General features: G+C 43.6%; 2 protein-coding genes across 2 annotated transcripts; both read left to right on the top strand.

The window, feature by feature from the left end:
- The first annotated feature begins 4,358 nt into the window (after positions 1-4,358).
- Positions 4,359-10,261, top strand: LOC123079581 (methionine--tRNA ligase, cytoplasmic). The gene is made up of 12 exons (XM_044502373.1): positions 4,359-4,550; positions 5,803-5,883; positions 5,975-6,142; positions 6,292-6,357; positions 6,880-6,960; positions 7,390-7,506; positions 8,210-8,430; positions 8,521-8,611; positions 8,716-8,784; positions 9,225-9,316; positions 9,654-9,717; positions 9,956-10,261. The coding sequence occupies exons 1-12, from the start codon at positions 4,473-4,475 to the stop codon at positions 10,058-10,060; spliced, it is 1,233 nt and encodes a 410-aa protein (XP_044358308.1). The 5' UTR covers positions 4,359-4,472; the 3' UTR covers positions 10,061-10,261.
- A 4,107-nt stretch (positions 10,262-14,368) lies between these two features.
- LOC123079580 (protein FATTY ACID EXPORT 3, chloroplastic) lies at positions 14,369-20,150 on the top strand. The gene is made up of 7 exons (XM_044502371.1): positions 14,369-14,782; positions 15,172-15,568; positions 15,759-15,929; positions 17,610-17,656; positions 17,752-17,789; positions 19,544-19,627; positions 19,781-20,150. Exons 1-6 carry the CDS (start codon positions 14,552-14,554, stop codon positions 19,623-19,625), a joined length of 966 nt encoding a protein of 321 aa, XP_044358306.1. The 5' UTR covers positions 14,369-14,551; the 3' UTR covers positions 19,626-19,627; positions 19,781-20,150.
- Positions 20,151-20,533: the final 383 nt, after the last annotated feature.

Genomic DNA, 20,533 nt, shown 5'->3' with positions numbered 1-20,533 from the left:
GCAACGACACATACTCAGGGAGAACACTTTTATCTTGAAATTAAGTGAAGGGATCATCTTATAAAGCTACCGCCGTTCTAAGCAAAATAAGATGCATAAAAGATAAACATCACATGCAATCAAAATATGTGACATGATATGGCCATCATCATTTCGTGCTTTTGATCTCCATCTCCAAAGCATCGTCATGATCTCCATCGTCACCGGATCGACACCTTGATCTCCAACATTGCGTCGTGGTCGTCTCGCCAACTATTGCTTCTACAACTATTGCTAATGCATAGCGATAAAATAAAGCAATTACATCGCGTTTGCATTTCGTACAATAAAGAGACAACCATATGGCTCATGCCGGTTGCTGATAAATTACAAAACATGATCATCTCATACAATAACGTATATCACATCATGTCTTGACCATATCACATCACAACATACCCTACAAAAACAAGTTAGACGTCCTCTACTTTGTTGTTTGCAAGTTTTACGTGGCTGCTACGGATTTCTAGCAAGAACCGTTCTTACATACGGCAAAAACCACAACGGTGATTTATCAAGTTTGCTATTTTAACCTTCTTCAAGGACCGGCCGCAATCAAATTCGATTAAACTAAAGTAGGAGAAACATACACCCGCCAGCCACCTTTATGCAAAACTAGTTGCATGTCAGTCGGTGAACCGGCCTCATGTGCGTGGATATGTAAGGTTGGTCCGGGTCGCTTCATCCCACAATACCGCTGAATCAAAATAAGACATTGGTGGTAAGCAGTATGACTATCACCGCCCACAACCCTTTGTGTTCTACTTGTGCATATCATCTATGCATAGACTTGGCTTTGATACCACTGTTGGGAATCGTTGCATGGAAAACAAAAAAAAATTCTACGCACACGCAATGATCTATCCATGGAGATGCATAGCAACGAGGGGGGAGTGTGTCTACGTACCCTAATAGACCGTAAGAGGAAGCGTTTCACAACACGGTTGATGTAGTCGAACTTCTTCGTGCTTTAACCGATCAAGTACCGAACGCACGACACCTCCTCGTTCTGCACACGTTTAGCTCGGTAACGTCCCTCGCCTTCTTGATCCAGCAAGACATTGAGGTAGTAGATGAGTTCCGTCAGCACGATGGCATGGTGACAGTGATGGTGAAGTGATCTTCGCAGGGCTTCGCCTAAGCACTACGAAAATATGACGAGGGTGTAAACAGTGGAGGGGGTGCTGCACACGGCTAACAGTTGATCTCGTGTTTGTTAGGCGCCCCCTCCCACATATATAGGTGGGAGGGAGGGAGGAGAAGCCATAGGAGGTGCCCAAGTAGGAGGAATCCTACTTGTAGTCCCTCCCAAGCCGCGCCCCCCTGCCATATATAACCGAGGGGGAAGGAAAGAGGGGGGGAGGGAAGGAAGGGGGAGCCCTACTCCACACTTTCCTTTCCCTTCCCCTCTTTCTTTCTCCTCCTAGGCCGACCTGCTATGGGGGGCGCACCAGCCCCTTGTGGCTGGTGCGTTCCCTCTCTTGGCCCATAAGGCCCATATCTTTGACCGGGGTGCCCGAAACTCCTTTCCGGTGACCCGATAAGTACCCTGTACCCTCCGAAACACTTCCGGTGTCCGAATACCATTGTCATATATATCAATATTTACCTCTTGACCATTTCGAGACTCCTTGTCATGTCCGTGATCTCATCCGGGACTCCGAACAACATTTGGTCACCAAATCATATAACTCATATAATACTATATCGTCAACGAACGTTAAGCGTGCGGACCCTACGGGTTCAAGAACTATGTAGACATGACCGAGACACCTCTTCGATCAATAACCAATAGCGGAACCTGGATGCCCATATTGGCTCCTACATATCCTATGAAGATCTTTATCGGTCGAACCGTTATGACAACATACGTAATTCCCTTTGTCCATCGGCATGTTACTTGCGCGAGATTCGATCGTCGGTATCTTCATACCTAGTTCAATCTTGTTACCGGCAAGTCTCTTTACTCGTTCCGTAATACATCACCTCGTGACTAACTGCTTAGTCATTTGCTTGCAAGCTTATGATGTGTATTACCGAGAGGGCCCAGAGATACCTCTCCGATACTCGGAGTGACAAATCCTAATCTCGATCTATGCCAACTCAACAAAAACCTTCGTAGATACCTGTAGAGCATCTTTATGATCACCCAATTACGTTGTGACATTTGATAGCACACAAGGTATTCCTCCGGTATCCGGGAGTTGCATAATCTCATAGTCGAAGGAATAAGTATTTGACATGAAGAAAGCAATAGCAATAAACTGAACGATCATTATGCTAAGGGTCTTGTCCATCACATCATTCTCCTAATGATGTGATCCCGTTATCAAATGACAACACATGTCCATTGTTAGTAAACCTTAACCATCTTTGATCAACGAGCTAGTCTAGTAGAGGCTTATTAGGGACACGGTATTTGTTTATGTATTCACACATGTATTTAAGTTTCGATCAATACAATTCTAGTATGAATAATAAACCTTTATCATGAATAAGGAAATATAAAATAACAACTTTATTATTGCCTCGGCATATTTCGTTCACTTCCTTGGGCATCTTCTTCTCAAATTCTAACTTCTGGATCTTGCTCTCCATATCTTTCTCCTTTTTCAGTAGCTGCATCTTCTCACTTGCAAGATCGGTGATAACTACTATAGCCCTTTCAGTCCAGTCTTTGTCCAACCATTTCACATAACTACATGCTTTGTGGTCCTGTAGTCATTTCAAATTTCATCATGTTAACATTGCTTTTTTTTTGAAGGGTTAAACAGTAGGAAAGGCTCCTGCTGCATATATATTACCAACTTACAATCAGCACAGAGTACATGTGTTATGTTAATAACAACAAATTTCAGATTTACAAATACTACAATTACCTCATATTGGCAACCAAGAAACCTTCTGCCAATGTTCTGAATATCACTGCACACATGCCGAGCAGGTGTTTTCCAGTGACCACAAGTCTTTTTTGAATTCATCTCCAAACCATTGAATTCAGGATCAAATTTGTAGCTAGGCATCACATTAATCATCTTCTGCATCGTCGCATCATCCTCCTAAAATAATTACAGCGCAGATGACAAGCTCAAATCCCACCCAGACGACAAGACATGCAACTGACTAGCTAGTGACTGAGCAAGAATGGAATTTTACCTTCACAACGTCGCCGCAATACGCAATCGCGGCCACCTTCCACTCGCCATCGTCGTGCGCTCCATTGCGGGCTGACCCGACCCGACCACTGGTTCTTTGCCGCCAACCATCACCGTTGCTAGCCCGCGACAGCTCGATGCCGACGCCTCCCAAGCCGCCGTGAGCAGCCGTCGTTGCTGGCCCGACGGACGACACAACGCCGTCACCCAGAAATCGTCGGCCTAGGGTTTGAGAGAGAGTGAGACACGGGAGAGGGGAATTGTGATCTTCGTCTCGTCGAGGGGTGGGGGCTATATGCAAATATAGCAATGGAAGACCACCACGTGACATGCGAGAACATAAGGGTTTTTTTAGAAAAATACCGGCTGACCCAGCTTGCCACGCGGTGGCTCTTGCCATCCACTAAGCTGTTCTTGTACTAAACTGACCGCGATTAACAAGTTTTTTAGGGTACGATTAACAAGTTGATGTAGCCGCTTTTCGGGTCTACGAGAATGTGGACTAAAGTGAGTATCGGAGACAAGTTTGTGTACCATGGTGCAATTAACTAGTGTCCAGCTGTTCTGTTGGAGTATAATGTCCGACCCTCTCTCTCAGATCGGTCTTTTGGTTGCATTGGCTAGAGCATGCACTTCTACATGGTATCGGAGCCAAGAGGTCTTGAGTTCAAGATCCGGCTGGCGCAATTAAATTGCAGCCCACTTTCGGTCCACGTTTAGGCCTGAGGAAGCCACACGTGAGGGGGGGTGTTGACGTATAATGTGCTGCCTAGTCTCTTCCATTAGATCGGTCTGATGGATGAATTGGTTAGGTGCATAAACTTACAACCAACAGGTTCAGGGTTCAAAACCCAGTAAACGCAATAAATAATTGTGGCCTGCCCCCGCTTCCGCTGCCCATGTCATATAGCTCCAAAGAAGCATAGACGTGAGGGGGAGTGTTGGAGTATAATGTCCGACCCTCTCTCTCAGATCGGTCTTTTGGTTGCATTGGCTAGAGCATGCACTTCTACATGTTCCTAAAAAAAACTAGCGTCCAGCTGTTGCTATCGACCTGCTCCGACCCATGCACGGTGCGCGCGTGGGCCATCGGCCATCAGCCCATGAGGATATCCCAAGCCCATAAAAAGAAAGCCTCAGTACAGTCCAAATTAACAAAGGAGACAGCACCACTCATAGAAAAAGGGGCCAGCGGCCCAAAATGACTAGACCCTAAACCATTCCTCTTCTCCACTTCCCCTATCCCTTCTTTGCTCGTGGAAAAAGCTCGACCTGCTAATGGCGGCGGCGGCGGACTTCACGCAGAGCAAGCAGGCCATGTCGTACGCGCTCTGCAAGCACCTGAACCTCGATCCGGTAAGCCCCTCCACCCTTCCACTCTTAAAACCTTTGGGTTCTGATTTCTGTTGCTTCGGAGGCTCGGAGCGATAGTGTTCCGTGTTTGCTGTTTACTAGTCATGTGGGCGTGATTTTCATTCTGACAGGTGCGTGCTGAGATTTTTTAGTGCAGATTTGTGGGGCTCTGGGCATGTTTAGTTCACCGATAGTTAAGTTTGCATAGTATCGTGGCTTAAATCTCATGTTGTTGTTATGCCGCGATGTGGAATTTAGGTATGGCCATTTTGTACATGATTTGGTTAGGGAAAGTGAAGATACCTAAGTTACCGACAGTTAAATTGCTGGATCAGTTAGGGGCCTGAATAGTACCTGTTATATTATGAAGATTCTCCAGTTAGGGGTCCGTTTTGCTATCGAGATTGTTTTGCTGATAAAAATAATACGGTACGAAATACATAATTTGTTAAATAAGTGAGGCGTCTAAATAAGTTCGGAATGTCAAGTTACTAGTATGTTTTGTGTAAGATAAAGAGGTAGAACTATATTTGGTCAAACATATGTTAATATGCAAGAGCTATAGACATCTAACATACATCTTTCGTGCTAAATATCCTGGTTAATATGCCTGCGTACTTCTCTCTGGTTCTGGAGTAATTGTTATCAATCGGGTTGGAACTGAACATTCTTGTTCTCATGGTTGTTATACTAATCGCTGAAAGGTGCTTGTTTGATTGCCAAGAATGTGATAAGGAATTGAGTAGCCTAGTTAGATGTATATTCTGTGGCTACCATCTGGCACATGGTTAGAACATACTGTATTCAATTATTTTGTTACAAAGATGAAGCTTGAAACACTAGTCCTTCAATATGTTAGATACTTAGATGTAAAGATGCCTTCACCACATGCAGCATATGCCCTTGCTCCTCGGCATAGTCTCTGTTATATATCTTAATTTTTATGGAGTAGTGTATTCTCTTGTTCAAAACATTTGCCTCATTTTTTTTTCTTCTGGTGGCTGGCCATGGTCTGATATGGCACTAATTGAGTAACTTAGGGATGACTTGTATTTTGGGTACCCCTGGTCCCTGGACCAACATGTGTAGTGCACAATCTGCAAACTTTGATGCGTACTATGTACCGTACTACCGTGTTATCTTTCGTAATTTGCTACTTTTGAACAAATTTTGCCCTTCTCACTCTTATCAAGCTTTATTTGCATGGAGTTTTATTGCTAGAAACAGTTGCTGATTTATCTGCTGAATATTACAGAATAGCATATCCAGTACACTTATCAAGGAGAATGATATTGCGAGCCTATTCTCACATATCGTGACCTCACCGCAGGATGAGGTAACTGTTTTTGCATGTATGTGCAATGTACATTAATTCTGTTCACTACTGCTTATGTACTGTTACACAATCTCCTTTTCTTCATTGGTAGGTCAAGAAGTGGGTTGAGTTCTCCAGCAATTTTGTTCTAAGTGATGGAGAACAGCATGCATTACTTGGTAATTTGAATCAACATTTGTCCCAGATGTCGGTACTATTAGCTGGTTTCAAACCATCAGCGGCGGACATTATTGTGTTTGCAACCGTGCATGTTTTCATGGTATGTATGTTGTAACTTTACCCATTTACGTGAACACCATCAGATCTTCATTTGGGATGTACTTTTTTGATCACTGTCTTACTACTTAATAGATATGCCTTTTCAGACATTTACTTCCCCAAGTTCTAATTGTACATTGCTTTTTTCAGTGTCATCTTAGTGACAGTGAGTTGCAGAAATATCCAAATATATTGCGGTGGATGGACTACATTCAGGTTTGAGATGGATCTTTTGATTTTTTGTTTTGATAATTGCGTCTATCTTTTGTATTAACTTGTTCCTGTGGGCTGTATACACCATCTCTTCTAGAATCAAAGAATCAAATCCATATAGATTTGAGTTTCTTGCCAACACAGAACTAAATACATCTCCAATGTTTGCCGTCTCATTTCTTATCAGTCACCATGCCTATTCAAAAATGTCATTTTAATCTCATATTTGAAATTACTGGACCAGATTTTGGAAATAGCAATGTTTTCAATTATCAATTTTATCTGATATTTGAAGCTTACCCAGCACACTTCCGTAAAACTAGCTTTTACACCTTTCGACACCAACTCATGGTTTACATTGTAATTTGTAGCTGGGCAGTTATTTTAGTGTCATTTGTAACCATAGCTTTATGCTGGTGGGACTGTGGGAGTCTCTTCTAAAAATAAATACCAGTTTGTTATTAATATTATGCCCACATTGTCAGGCATTTATATCATCTCATGTGAATTTACTGCTTGATGCAGAATGTTGTTGATTTTGGTATGACACTGCAAAAGATAAACTTGACGAAATCTATCTTCAACCCACCTGCACCTGCACCTTCTGTAAGTAATTTTTTGGTGATCTGAAAGTATTTTATATTTTCCTTCTAAATTTATTTACTTTCATATAAAACTGTATGGGAAATTATCCCTGTAGCATGCTGTTGCTAATTACTACTCCCTCCATCCCAAAATAAGTGACTCAACTTTGTACTTTGTACATAGTACAAAGTTGAGTTACTTATTTTGAGATGGAGGGAGTATGTTACAAGATCAATTTCGTGCTTGATCTGCTAAATAAGTGCTTGTTTACATTTGTAGAATCTAACTGATACTATACTGTTGTTAGTACTACTAAAGTGCAAAAACACTTCAGAGAATTGATAAATCACTGATACACTGTTTCTTTCAGACTATCCTCAAAATGTTTATCAAAACGATTATGTTTAAATCATAAAAATAACCATACCATTTCTTAATTCTACTTGACAGCACCCAAAGAAAGCTGATAAAGGAGATGGTGATCCAAATTCCAAGAAAGCTGTTTCAGGACAGAAGGTTGCGGATAAGTCAGATGTAGCTGCTGACTCCAAAAAGGCTGCAGGGGAGGTACTGATCCACATTAGTTATTGATATTTCTGGACTATTATTATTTGTAGAAGGCACTCGTGGTACATCGTGCTGTGAAGATTTGGCTGGAACTTTACCATTTTACCGCATTTCTGGCCTTAGTAATGCATGGTAAACTATAGGATATGTTTGGTTGATGCTATTGCTATATCATGCCCTATAAATTTTTTCCAGTCATTGGCTGGCCAAAAGACCGGTCATACTATCAGACTACTTGACCCTTTGTTGACCAAAGTTTTGGCAAGTTATGAAGGGAAGGAGGCCAGGTTAGTTTTCATGGGCAGCCAATATTTTGGCAACTAAACAAGCAAGACCCAGAATATCATAGGCTGCCAAATTTTTGGCTGAGCAAATTTGGGCACGAAACTAAACATACCCTTCGTTCTGATTCATGTAGCCACTTGTGCAGTACACCAGAGAACATGAAAGACTGTAAGTATTAAAATGTTTAGCTATGTACTCCCTCTGATCCATTAATAAGTGTCACAGTTTTCAAAACTGCGACACTTATTTAGGATCGGAGGGAGTACAACTTTTGCATAGCGGTGTTGATTTTCATGTTGTTGTTGTTTGTTGTGGTGTTGATTTTCATCTTTGTACACCATTGTCAGAACCTATTTCTTGTACAATATGTCATTTTCTATTAGCTGGTGAGTTTCTTTGCTGTGTTGATTCTTTTCAGAATAAGGTTCCTGGGGATAAGGCAAATCCTACTTCTACCAAAAACAACAAACCTTCTGGGGATAAAAAGAAAGTCCAAGAGAAGACTGCCGGCAAAACAGAGGCAGCTGCAGAGAAAGCTCCACAGAAAAGTGCAGAAAAGGATTCTGAGTGCAGTGTTAGTATCCTGAATATACAGGTCGGAGTTATTCGCAAAGCATGGAAACATCCATCAGCTGACAGGTACAATAAATTTCCACCCAACACCTGTAAAAAGGTCCTCTGTTTTTCTGTCAGTCTTCTTTCTGACAATCCAACTGGTTATCTTTGCAGTCTTCTGGTGGAGGAGATAGATTTGGGAGATGGCAATGTGCGTCAAGTTGTTAGTGGTCTTGCGAAGTTCTTCAGCCCAGATGAACTTGTTGTAAGTAGTCAACAGCAGCAATGAACTTGAATGCTTCTTCTTCATTTTTCTCTCTTATACATGATTCTGTGTTCTGTTATAAATATTTGCCCTTACTTTTGAAGAATCGCCATGTTGTCTTGATCACGAATGTGAAGCCTGGGAAGCTGCGCGATGTAATGTCTGCTGGATTGGTATGCTCTGTTGCATCCTATTGTAATTCTGTTCTATCCCTAAACAAAGCTTGTTGATTTTTGGCAAGTAGTTTGTTTGCCATCTTTCCCCAAAATACTACTGTGGTGAAATGCAAGCTCCAGGCAAGCCTTGCTGTGCACTGCTAACTCACTAGGCATGTGCATATTACTAGACCTCATACTGATAGACTCTAAAATCATCACTGTAACTCATGGAAGAGAATGATAAACTATTTTGAAAAATGAACTTATGATGTAAAACCCTTACCATGTAGTTACAGTATCTGAAGTGGAACAATGATAAATTTATGATGTGAAACCCTTACCATTGTGTTTGTCTTTGTCTTCTGATGTTGTCAACCCTCAGTCCAAACTGTAAACGTCGTTCTGTTTATATAAAATTTTGTTTTCGACATGTTCTAAATTAAACGTATTACCAGGTCTTGTGTGCTTCAAATAAAGATCATACAGTCGTGGAGCCTTTGATTCCTCCGGAAGGTGCCAAGCTTGGAGAACGCATTTCTTTTGCTGGGTAAGAATCATATGTTGTAAATGACGAATTTATACATTTTATAAGGGGTCCCATTTTATAAAGGTGTGTTTGTGCACTTCTATAGAGCTTTTACTATGTTGGTCCGAATAACAATATTTGGAAGTGCAATTTGGATGAACCAAAGGGTCATGCTACCTGTTGGGTTGTCTTTTAGTTTTAAGGAATATCTGCGCTTGTGGCCACCTGCGAAACAAAATGTTTTAGTTTTAACACTTACGTCAAATTTTGCCCAATTGTCTCCTTGCAGTTATTTAGTTCCTATTTGATCTGCATCTGTTGCAAATATTTATGTTTACCAATTTTTCAAATTTTCTAGGTTTGATGGGAAGCCGGAAGATGTTCTAAACCCAAAGAAGAAACAATTGGACAAGATAACACCTGTAAGCATTTATCGATGGCCAATTTTGATGTTATCTCGCTTATTTTTTACCTTTTGGTGATCAAAGGTTGGCCATTCAGCATGATTTGAGTAAATGCACCCAGTTTTGTCATTAGTTGGAGAACCTACCCTTTATATTGCCATCAAATATAGAAAGGCCTTCATGAATGCTATTGCATACTTATTCTGCATGTATTGAATGAATTAACAAATAACTTTGCTTTATTATGTGTATCCAGCATCTCCGTACCGACGAGAATGGAATTGCAACGTTCCGAGGGGTACCATTCACTACATCAGCCGGTCTGTGTAGATCCTCAGTTCCGAATGCCGATGTTAAGTGAGCAACTCGTTAAGCATGCTGATTTCAAACATTGATGTGCTAAGACACATGCAGATGTACCATTTTGTCGTAATGCACATATTAAATGTTACCATATGTTAACAGAGTTGTCAGTTCTTGACTTTTAATATCTGAAAACAAATTTTGTTTTGTCTATGCGCAAAAAGGAAAAAAATGGCCCTGATGATATTATTGCGCAAAAGGTGATCAACCAAGTGCACGGTTCTGTGTGCTGAGAATGGTGTGGCTCAGTTTTCTTGCCCTTGGTTCCAGTTAACTATTATTGCTCTATAACTGTGCAATGGCATATCCACAGTATTTACCTGTAGCTGTTTAGAGACCACCCAGTGATCTGAAGCAGTTACATCTTTGTAGAGCAAGCAATACCTTGCTTCGCTGGAGAGTTAGCATGAGGCCATGGGAATCGAGTTCTTCCTCCCCTCTTTTTTGCCACAAGAGTTCTTCCTTGTGGAGCTCCTTTTGCCTGACCTGCATCTTGCCTCTCTCCGTGGCAAAGTATTGTTTGGAATCTGATCAAAACTTGCCCTTCTCGCACAAGGGAATACATCAATTCTTTGATTCCTAGGTTTTGGCCGCAACCGTCATAGGAAGTTTAGCCTAGAAGCTGAATGTCTCTCCAAAGTAGCTTAGTTGCAATCTTTTGCCATGTCCAAGCAACCAGCACTATGCATTGCTTTGGTATGTCTTCTTTTGGTGTCATCAAGCAACCAGCCTGCCTTCATCAACGTCTTGTGTGCCTTCAACAACTCACGGCGTGTTTGGTTGCAGTAGTAATAGTAGCTGCATTGCATAGCTTTCTCAACTCAGCCTGGCTATGCAAATGCAGCCTCAAATGCACCATCTGCAAATTGTTTGGTTGTCTGCATGCTCTCTTGCCCGCATGAGCTGAACAACACTGCCTGGTGTTTGGTTGCATGCATGTTAGTGGACAAACCCAAGGCATGGTGTTTGGTTGTATGCAACGTCTGGTGTGTGGTAACCTCTTTGGCTAGTTCGTGAGGTTACCAGCACACTTCGGCACAACCATGTAGCACACATTATAAGCAGAGCATCAACTACTTAACAGCATATTTCAGATAAGCAGTACCACACTTCATAACAGTTCAACGCATAAACCATAAACATAAACAGTTCAAAGCAGACTCGATAGTACTTAGGAAGAAGGTGCCCCGGCCCTAGTCCTTGGCGGCGAAGGCTTCGTCGTGCTTCCCGCACTTGTTGACGACCTCAATGCATCGCCATCGAAGATGATGACCTTGAGGGTGTCGGGAGTGAGGAGCTTGAACGTCACCATGTAGCCGATCTTGATCTGATGAACGACTGCGTAGGTGGCCCACCCCTGATCCAGGGTCACCCTGCCGTTCATCAGCTTCACTGTCACCTTCCAGGAGCAGCCGGTGTTGTTCCTGAGCTTGAACTCCGTCGGCACCGCGACGAAGTGCTTGGTGAAGTCCAGGGGCATGGGGATGCACTCAAGCTTCGGTGCAAGGATGACCTTGCAGAAGTGAGTTGGGCCATCCTCCTCATGGTAGTGGCCGTAGTTGCGGCGCTTGTTGTTTGGGGGGGGGGCTCCTCCATGCGCTCGTCGTCGCCAGCCTCAGGCGTCTTCGGTTCTTCCTCGGTGGTGGGCGGCAGCACAACCTCGTCGGGCATTGGATGAAGGGGCTGCTTGCCCTTGTTGTCAACGGCCGGGAGCACCTCCATGCCCATCTCATTGCTCTCCTCGATCTGCACACAATTCATGGAGTCAGGCACAACACAGAGTTCATGGCTTATTGAAGAGCATGTAGTTAAAACGGCATGACTGTCACTCTTCTCCTCCTCTTCATCGCCCCTATATTTACTCACCTTGCCCACCACTACTTACCCACCCCCTCTCTTCTCTCACTGTCAACCTTCCTCCTCTCCATCGCCATGAGCTCTAGCTCCAGCTCCAACGCCAACCCCTTCCCTTGGGGTATTGGCTGGAGGGCCTTCTTCCTCGGGTGGTCGGCTGGTGACCGCACCAAGTTCGAGAACACCATGGAGGTGTGCTCGAACTTCGGCTCCATGCCTGACATGCAGAAGGAACCTGATGCAGTGCTCATGAGGGCCACTGCACCAGAGCTGAAGATGCTGATTCCTGACCCAGCGAAGGGCGCGATGGCAGTCAACATCATTCGCTGGGCCATGAATCAGGCCGTCCCCGATGACGCTAAATAGAGGAAGAAGTGGTGCAAGTACAAGAACTACTGGGCTCCTAATGACCGCCGTGCCGCAGTGTACTGGGAGACGGCAATCGTGTCGCCGGCGGTCATCGGTGGGGAGCCTACGGAGGAGGAAGAACCGGTGTAGATGCCAGCGAGGGCGCCGGAGCCAGGCCGTCGTACCTGGCAGAGCGACCTCGACTCCGCCGAGGATGATGACGACGGCCCGCCGCCCCGCACGGCGATGAACAAGAAGATGAAGGCCAGCCACTCGACCCGCCGCTCCGCACGCCCGTGACGGCCGCCGCGGTTAGCCGGTGTCCGTTGTGTACCCACAATCCCCCTTCTGCATCCGCATCTACCTCTATTCCGATCTTGCATGAACTAGTACGAAGTAGTATGAACTCGTATGAACTCGTATGAACTAGTATGAACTACCTCTACATGCTTATCTACCTCTATTCCCCATTCCCCTCTCCGCCGTGGATCGAATCTATCGCCGGATCGAACGGGAAAAAGTAGTGCATGACGAACAGAGAGAAGTGCTTACCGCCATTGCGCGGGCCAAGTGATGATCCGCTCGCCGGTGATGGAGTCCAGTGGTCTTCTTGCTCTCCTCCGATCCGCCGCCGCCGGTAACAGTTGGGAGAGTGGGGAGAGGGAGCGATGAGGGGCGGTGAGGCTAATAACTGCCGATGCTTCGGGAAGCAACGCAGCTTCTCGAGCGTGGCCGCGCGCGTGCAGCCGCTGCCGCCCACGTGCACCGCTCGGGCCTGGCCCTGGAGAAACTGCCGATTCGAGCGTTCCCAGGGAGCCAGGCCCAGGAGTGCTTTAAGGTTCGTGCCATGTGGGCCGAACAGTAAAAGCAGGCAACCAATCGGCCCGTTGTCGTCCCTCGCGAGCCAGGCCGAGCCTCATGCAGGCAACCAAACATGCCCTCAGGGCAAAGTAACCCCTGCCCAGGGTAACGGTACCACAACACACATTTGATTGTGCATTGGTCTGCTCTATGTGGCTGCACGCCTCATATGCTGCATGTGATCTTGCAGTATGATGGTACTCTCCTCCCATACACACCTAATATTGGTCAAATTGCCACTGTTTTTCGGTTGCTTCTCAAAGACTATACAGAAGTGCATGACTTCTATCGCTCACATTCGCCGACAACTTAAGTGCCACACACAATAGATCGAAGCTCATGTTGTGTCGTCCTTTTTTTGCTTCTCTAGAGCATCTTGTACATGGGCCTTTCTTGAAATCCATCTGAAATTCCACTTGTTAGAAATCTGAGACCGGCGTTCAGCTAGTTGACGGTACAGTATATCAGGGGTGGCTCGGGAAGCCTAACATTGGGTTGGCCTCGGGGCTTAGGAGGTCTGGCGGTAGCCCTAGCCCAGCGATCAATCCAGGGCCCGGCTTCAGGACGAAACATGATCTTGGCGTGCAAGCCACGAAGCTCCCGTGGCGAGGTCGGCTAGGGCCCTTGCAAAACCATAGCTCTTGTCCCTTTTATAAGGCGAGGCCAAGGGTAGGTCGACGCCATCTGCTCAATAGCTCATACATCCTCCGGGAGCCCTTGCTCGGGTGCTCCCCCCTATGTATTAAAATGACATGATATAACTGACGACGGAACCCACCGAGACTCTGACGACATTTTCGATCACCTACCACGGATGGTTTTGGCCATCTCTACCACATGCGGTTAGACCTTCCGACCTCGTGATCCGTATCACTGCGTACATGTTTCGTCAATTACAGTTTGGTTACCTATCGATAACTTTACACTCCAGATTAAACGCGTTCGATGCAAACACACAGCTCTTCGATAACTCTACCCGCTCTCGCATTCGACACAAATTTGGGCACAGATCCATGTACCAATACCATGTGTGAGATTTACAATCACCCTAGTTGAACATTGGATGGACGACATGTCCCCCCGCAAAAAAAGGATGGACGACATGTCTCCTCGGATCTCAGTCTCACTTCAGCACCCCGCTGCCTGCTTACGAAAGCCGAAAAGGAAAAAGAAACGAATCTCTAGCAAAATCCCCGCAGCGGTCAAGCACCACGCAAACGCAACGGAACCAAGCACAACAGCACGCGAGCTCCCGTCCCCCACCGATTCTCCTAAACAAAAGCCCCGAAGAAACCCCACCAAACTCCTCCAGTCCATCCTCCGCTCCCATTTCCTTCGTGCCGTCCGCCTCCGCCGTCTCGTCTACCCCTCGCCACCCTCCCCACCTCCCGAGGACCGCAGCCGCGGAGCCCCTCGCCCGTCTCCCATGGCGGCCTCTCTCCTCCACGCCGCCGCCTCCTCCCCGCTCGCGGGGCCCAGCCCGGCCGCCCGCGCGGCCTTCCGCCCCCTCGCTTCCTCTCCATTCCTGCGCCTCGCGCGCTCCTCCCCCGACCGCCGTGCCCGACTGGACGCCCCGCTCCGGGCGCTCTCGGGCGGCGCTCGCCTCGCCGCCCCCCGTTCTCGTCGCTTCGTCGCCGCCCTCGCGGGGGAGGAGCCGGTGAGTGCCCGCCCTCTCCGAGATCCTTGCCCTGGTTTTCTGTTTCCAGTGGTGACGCCCTGTTTTGACTTCCGAGGCGTGTTCCTTCCGCCCCTGCCTATCTGATCTGCTAGGTTGTAGTTGGTCACCTCACCCGCATTTCTATTTATTTTATTTTACTCGCGCGACGCACGGGCTGAAATAATCGTTGCGTGCTTTTACAATTGTCGCTTCGTTGAGTGCATTGAGGATAATGTGCGAGTATATTCTTTTCGTGTGCCGAATGGGAGATATTTGCAGCGGTGTAGGTCTTTTGACAATATTTCTGTGTGCTAAATACCATATTCCTTGGCTGAACTGTGATGCCAAATTATGCTAAGTTCACGAGTTATTTTGTCTGCTGAATTCAGATGAGTTCAGAATTGGGTGATGACAAGGAAAAGGAAACGGAAAAGATTGAAATAGAGCCCGAGGAGGCCCAGGAAGTGTGGAGGGAAATGCTCAAGCAGTTCAAGGCCGAGGCCATCCGAATGCAGGCCCTGACAACGCAGGCATACGATGTCTACTCCAAGAGGGCGAGGGAGGTGCTGTTAGAGGCCTCGGAGAAGCTAAGGATCCAGGCAGATAAAGCACAAAAGGACCTGACCATCATCGCTGCAGAGGTTGGTGAGGAGGGGCAGGAATATCTACAGCTGGCAGCTAAGAACTCCCCAGATTCTATCAAGGATATCACCGAGACAATCAATGCAGTTGGCAACCTCAATGGGCCATCAGATTATAAGGATTATCATGTCGGCATTTCATTTGGTATGTAAAGGCATTATGTTGGTAGCATTTCCAGTTATCTAAGTAATACTCATGCTGCAAGTTGACGAACATGTGGCTCATTCAGGAAATGGCTTTGTTAGATCATCAGTTATATAGGCAGTTTGGTGCTGCCTTGCTATGTTAGGGCTGCAATTGAATAGTATTAATGGAACTGTATTACTTCTTGTAGGTACCTTTCTTACTGTAGGAGGTTTCCTTAACTTCATGCTAACTGGAAGTACATCTGCAATTCGCTTTGGTTTTGTCCTTGGGTTTGCACTGTTGGCTCTGGGTATCTCAAGTTTGAGATCGCAAAGAGCAGGCGGTCGTCAGCCTCGTCTTCTGCTGAAAGGGCAAGCTGGTTAGTTCATTTCTTCTCACATTATTTTCCTTGCTTGATGTTATTTCCCCCTATTTCATGATTGAAGTGGCATTGGCATAGCTACTTCTGCCAGTATATATTATCTGTATACTTATATGACATGTTTTTAATGTTGGCAAAGTTAAGAAAAACAGAATGAAAGAAAAGAGAAGTAAAATAGGAGTACATTTGTTTGTGATGTATTGAGTTCAGAAGATTGCTCTTCAACTGATCTGTTTGTTTTGTCTATCTAGGAGTTTTATGTTTTTGTGCTTATTTAAATTTGTTGAGTGAGGTGCTATGTATCAGTTTTTGTTATGCATACCATCAGACACCATCACAATTCTGCTGAGAGAAAATAGGTGACTGTTTCCAGCTATGAATTGTATGGGTATTGCAAAATAGCTTTGGACTCCATGCGAATAGAAGAATATTTTCATCAGGCTTCTCATGTCCTCTATCTAAATTCGATAGCTTCCAATAAAATCCAATCAGATTAGTTCAAAGTAAATCAAACAGGAATCCAGTATTCCAGCATGATATTGTTGCAACTATAACTCCTTTGATCCAAAGGAAATCCATAGGATTTTTTAAGGATTTGGATCCTTAGTTTTTTTTTCCTACGGTGGTCATTTGATTCATTCATTTGTACTACATTTTGGAGGAAATTTTCCCTTCACTCAAACCTCTTGGTAGAATTTCTTTGTTTTTTCTGTGCTATCAAACACTCTTCCATCCAAATTCCTGTAGTCTGCTAATCCTGTAGGATACAAGAGGGCATGGTACTCTATTCCTGCGTTTTTTCTATTCCTGCATTTTGCGAATACTGTGAATCAAACAGGCCCTAAATATACTATCTGGATTTCTGTATTTTCTTTGGAATGGATTTTAAGAATTGCTTTTGTTATTTCTGCAAACTTGATCATTGATGCTTGTGCGTCAACAGTTAACTTTTATAATTGGTCCATGCCAAAAAGAAGATCGCACTACTTATTTTGACATTTTCCATTTTTACTATAATAAAATTGTTTTTGCTGTCTACTGGAGCTGATGTTCAGTTCTGTAATGATATGTAAATATATTTGAAAGGCAAATACCAAATGAAACATAACTAAGCGTAAACTCTAAGAAATCCACATGTAACTTTTTTTTCTTCTGAAGTTGTCAAACAATGTTGTAAACACATAGAGTAGGTGGTGTACACTGTACAGTGACTAGTGTCTTGCATGCAGATTATTTTTTTTAATCTTGAGGATGTGATTCTGTTTGATCTTGATCTCTCTTTTTTACATGACTATGGGTGCTCCGGCTATATCCACTTCTATTTTGAGATTGTTTGGGAGTTTACACACATAGCACACATCGAGTTTAGACTCAAGTTGAGTTCCATAATGCATACAAATATTGGACATATATTACTGATGGAATTTAGACTCAAGTTGAGCCTCCAAGGTTTCAACTATTCAGATTGATAATGCAATGCACTTCTTGTATGATTCATAGATCTGATTATTTATATTGACTTGTATTGACCGTGTAACACTAGTGAGGCTCAATTTATAGTTGCACATTGAGTAATAGTCTCAAGATGAAGTTATCAGTTGAGCTCTGATAAGTTATTGGTTTGTTATTCTTTTAATAACTTGCAAAATCCCAACATACTTGACTTGTGGCATGCAGCTATTGCAAGCGTTATCTTCTTCAAGGACTTGTCAGTTTTCTTCCGGGTAGGTTTCTAATTTGGCTCAAATTGTATTACTACTGTGATAGCTTCCACCCCCCAAGCAATGCCAGGATTTAATTGAATTTTGTGTGTGTGCAGTATGGGTGGTTTCCAAATGTTTTCGCAGTCCTTCTCAGGTCAGTACACGTTTAATCCTTGTACTTGCTAGGAATACTTTCAGTCTAGAATCAGAGAAACATATAGTGATATATAAACAGTTATTGTCATGAACTACGTTGCTTGCTTGCATGTTTATGTTGTGCGTTTATACCTGCAAGACTGCATAAAATGGCTTGTTCCTGTGGCTACAAGGGCTCTACACAGTATACAGTTTTTCCTTGGTGGATATTACGATTTTCTCACCTATTTGCAATTTTGCATTAAACCTTTCTGGCAACCTGTGCTCTGCAGTAGACCACCTCTCACTTTTACTGTACTGCCACTGTACCACATAGCTCTTTGCAAAACCATATTGACTGCCTTTGCTGCAATCCCCTGACAGGGTGACACTTCTCATTGATCTGTTAGAAATCCTCTTTTTTTCCTTCTTCTGTCGGTATCACCTTTCAGTAGTTTTACAGCGTTATATTTTTAAGGTGTGGTCAAGAAGCTGATGATTACTAAAGGCTAAACCGCTAAATACATCATTTTCATCTTTTTTCGCCCTTGAGTTTCCCTACTACGCTTTGGATGTATCTTATAGTGCAAGACTTGCACCATTATCAACCCAAATGTGATGAATGTTTCCTTTAAACAGAAGGATGGAACTAGTGGAAGTATCTATCACATAGTTGATGTCAAGCATTAGACACAAATTGCTGTCAAATAATACTAGTTGGACATGTACTAGCCCCCCGTCGACTAAAAGTCTTAAGATGTCTGGTAGCTCTACTACTTCCTCTAGTTCCCCCCTAAAAAACGTGTTAAGAGGTGAAGTTCCTTTCCTTAACTGTACGTTGTTAGGTAGAAAGTGACACCCTGCGGATCGGACGAGGGTGGGCGAGCTCCTCTAGTTCCCCAATTTTGACGTTTTGGACATTTACGTGGTCTCCAAAACCCAATGACCCATAATTTCTGTTCTGTTCTACTCCCTCCGTTCCTAAATATAAGTCTTTTTAGAGATTCTAATATGGACTACATATGGAGCAAAATGAGTGAATCTACACTCTAAACTACTTCTATATTCATCCGTATGTAGTCCATATTCAAATCTCTAAAAAGACTTATATTTAGGAACGGAGGGAGTATTTATTAAATCTAATTATGCTATGAAACTATGGAAGTACTTTCTAGACAAATCAGCACATATGATTGCCCAATCTAAATATATTAAAACATAGAAGATTGTTAAGAGGTGAAGTTCCATTCCTTAACTGTACGTTGTTAGGTAGAAATGTGACACCCTGCGGATTGGACGAGCTCCTCTAGTTCCCCAATTTTGGCGTTTTGGACATTTACGTGCTCTCCAAAACCCAATGACCCATAATTTCTGTTCTGTTCTACTCCCTCCGTTTTGCTCCGTATGTAGTCCATATTAGAATCTCTAAAAAGACTTATATTTAGGAACGGAGGGAGTATTTATTAAATCTAATAACGCTATGAAACTATGGAAGTACTTTCTAGACAAATCAGCACATATGATTGCCCAATCTAAATATATTAAAACATAGAAGTTTGAAGTTTGACACCTATGTCAAAAAAAAATCAGCATTTTGTGAACTTGCAGGAGGACTGATTTTTTTTTTGAGATTTTCTTTCAGCAATTAAGTTGGCTATTTGTGTACTTCATTTAGAGAGCACTTTATGCTCTTTGCAAAGGCCACTAGGGCTATTTTGAATTCGACCACGAAAAACATAGACAATATTTATATATATTTTATTTGTGCTGCAGTGGAATGGTGGCGACCTTTTACATTCATCGCATTGTGACTGGTGGCCACAATGGTCGCACCGAGAGCAGTTCAGATAACTAATGGTAACACCTCACTTCTTTCACCTAAAGATGCTTTTGTATAAACCAGCGTACCTTGTAAAGTATATGCACTTGGATACTGAACTAGCTAAACCATATGTGCCTTAAATGATTGAACTAAATTGCTCTATATCTCACGGCACAACACTTCTCTAGGTTATACAACACACTTGGATGAATCATATGACCGTGGAAACTTGGGTTCTGAAGAATGATGGTGACCCTTTGCCTTAAGGTTTCCTTCTTTCATCAGCCTTCAACTCAGGCACACTTTGTGGTGTCTGAACTCTGAAGTGGCTCTATACAGTGATACCTGGACTCACAAGACTTGCCTCGCACACTCGCCCCTCACCTTTGTTCCTTTCCTCGTGTAATATAGATGCTGTCCCAGAAGCAGAATAAGGAATGGCCCTTGAAGGTCTCTAGTATGTATCAATCCGTTCATCATTTATGTTGTTTATTTATGCAACGTAGTTGTAACACATTGAATATCCAGTGAAATCCGAAAATCGGTTTGTCTCGCTCAGTATGTTGCTGTTTGGCCTGAGGGTAACAATTTTTGGCAGTGACAGCCACGTGCTATCTTGTGTTGCTTAATGTTTGCTAGATTGTATTGTACTGTACTATACCTCCGTTCTGGTTTATTAGTTCTATTCGTATTTTGTGTTAAATTTGACCATAGATTTAAGTTTAACTGACAAAATGTTAATGCATGTCGTAAAAAATCATATCATTGGATTCGTATTCGAATATAGTTTTTAATGATACCATTTTTTTTGTGACATGCATTAACATTTTATCAACTAAATCCATGGTCAAATTTTGGCACAAAATACTTAGGGGACCAATAAAACAGGACGGAGTTAGTATTTACTTATTGCCGAGTTTGTCAATTTGTTTAACCATTTG

The sequence above is a fragment of the Triticum aestivum genome, chromosome 3D (genome assembly GCF_018294505.1).
Source record: "Triticum aestivum cultivar Chinese Spring chromosome 3D, IWGSC CS RefSeq v2.1, whole genome shotgun sequence".
In the NCBI taxonomy this organism is placed as follows: domain Eukaryota; kingdom Viridiplantae; phylum Streptophyta; class Magnoliopsida; order Poales; family Poaceae; genus Triticum; species Triticum aestivum.
Note: the sequence above shows the minus strand (reverse complement) of the source record. Positions and strands in the feature narration are given on the sequence as shown.

What these genes read in the sequence shown, in the direction of transcription:
- LOC123079581 (XM_044502373.1), top strand. Translation starts at nt 4,473, where the DNA reads ATGGCGGCGGCGGCGGACTTCACGCAGAGCAAGCAGGCCATGTCGTAC. An exon ending in AGCACCTGAACCTCGATCCG is followed by an intron (nt 4,551 to 5,802) that starts GTAAGCCCCTCC and finishes TGAATATTACAG; the next exon opens with AATAGCATATCCAGTACACT. An exon ending in TGACCTCACCGCAGGATGAG is followed by an intron (nt 5,884 to 5,974) that starts GTAACTGTTTTT and finishes CTTCATTGGTAG; the next exon opens with GTCAAGAAGTGGGTTGAGTT.
- LOC123079580 (XM_044502371.1), top strand. Translation starts at nt 14,552, where the DNA reads ATGGCGGCCTCTCTCCTCCACGCCGCCGCCTCCTCCCCGCTCGCGGGG. An exon ending in CCCTCGCGGGGGAGGAGCCG is followed by an intron (nt 14,783 to 15,171) that starts GTGAGTGCCCGC and finishes TGCTGAATTCAG; the next exon opens with ATGAGTTCAGAATTGGGTGA. An exon ending in TCTGCTGAAAGGGCAAGCTG is followed by an intron (nt 15,930 to 17,609) that starts GTTAGTTCATTT and finishes TGTGGCATGCAG; the next exon opens with CTATTGCAAGCGTTATCTTC.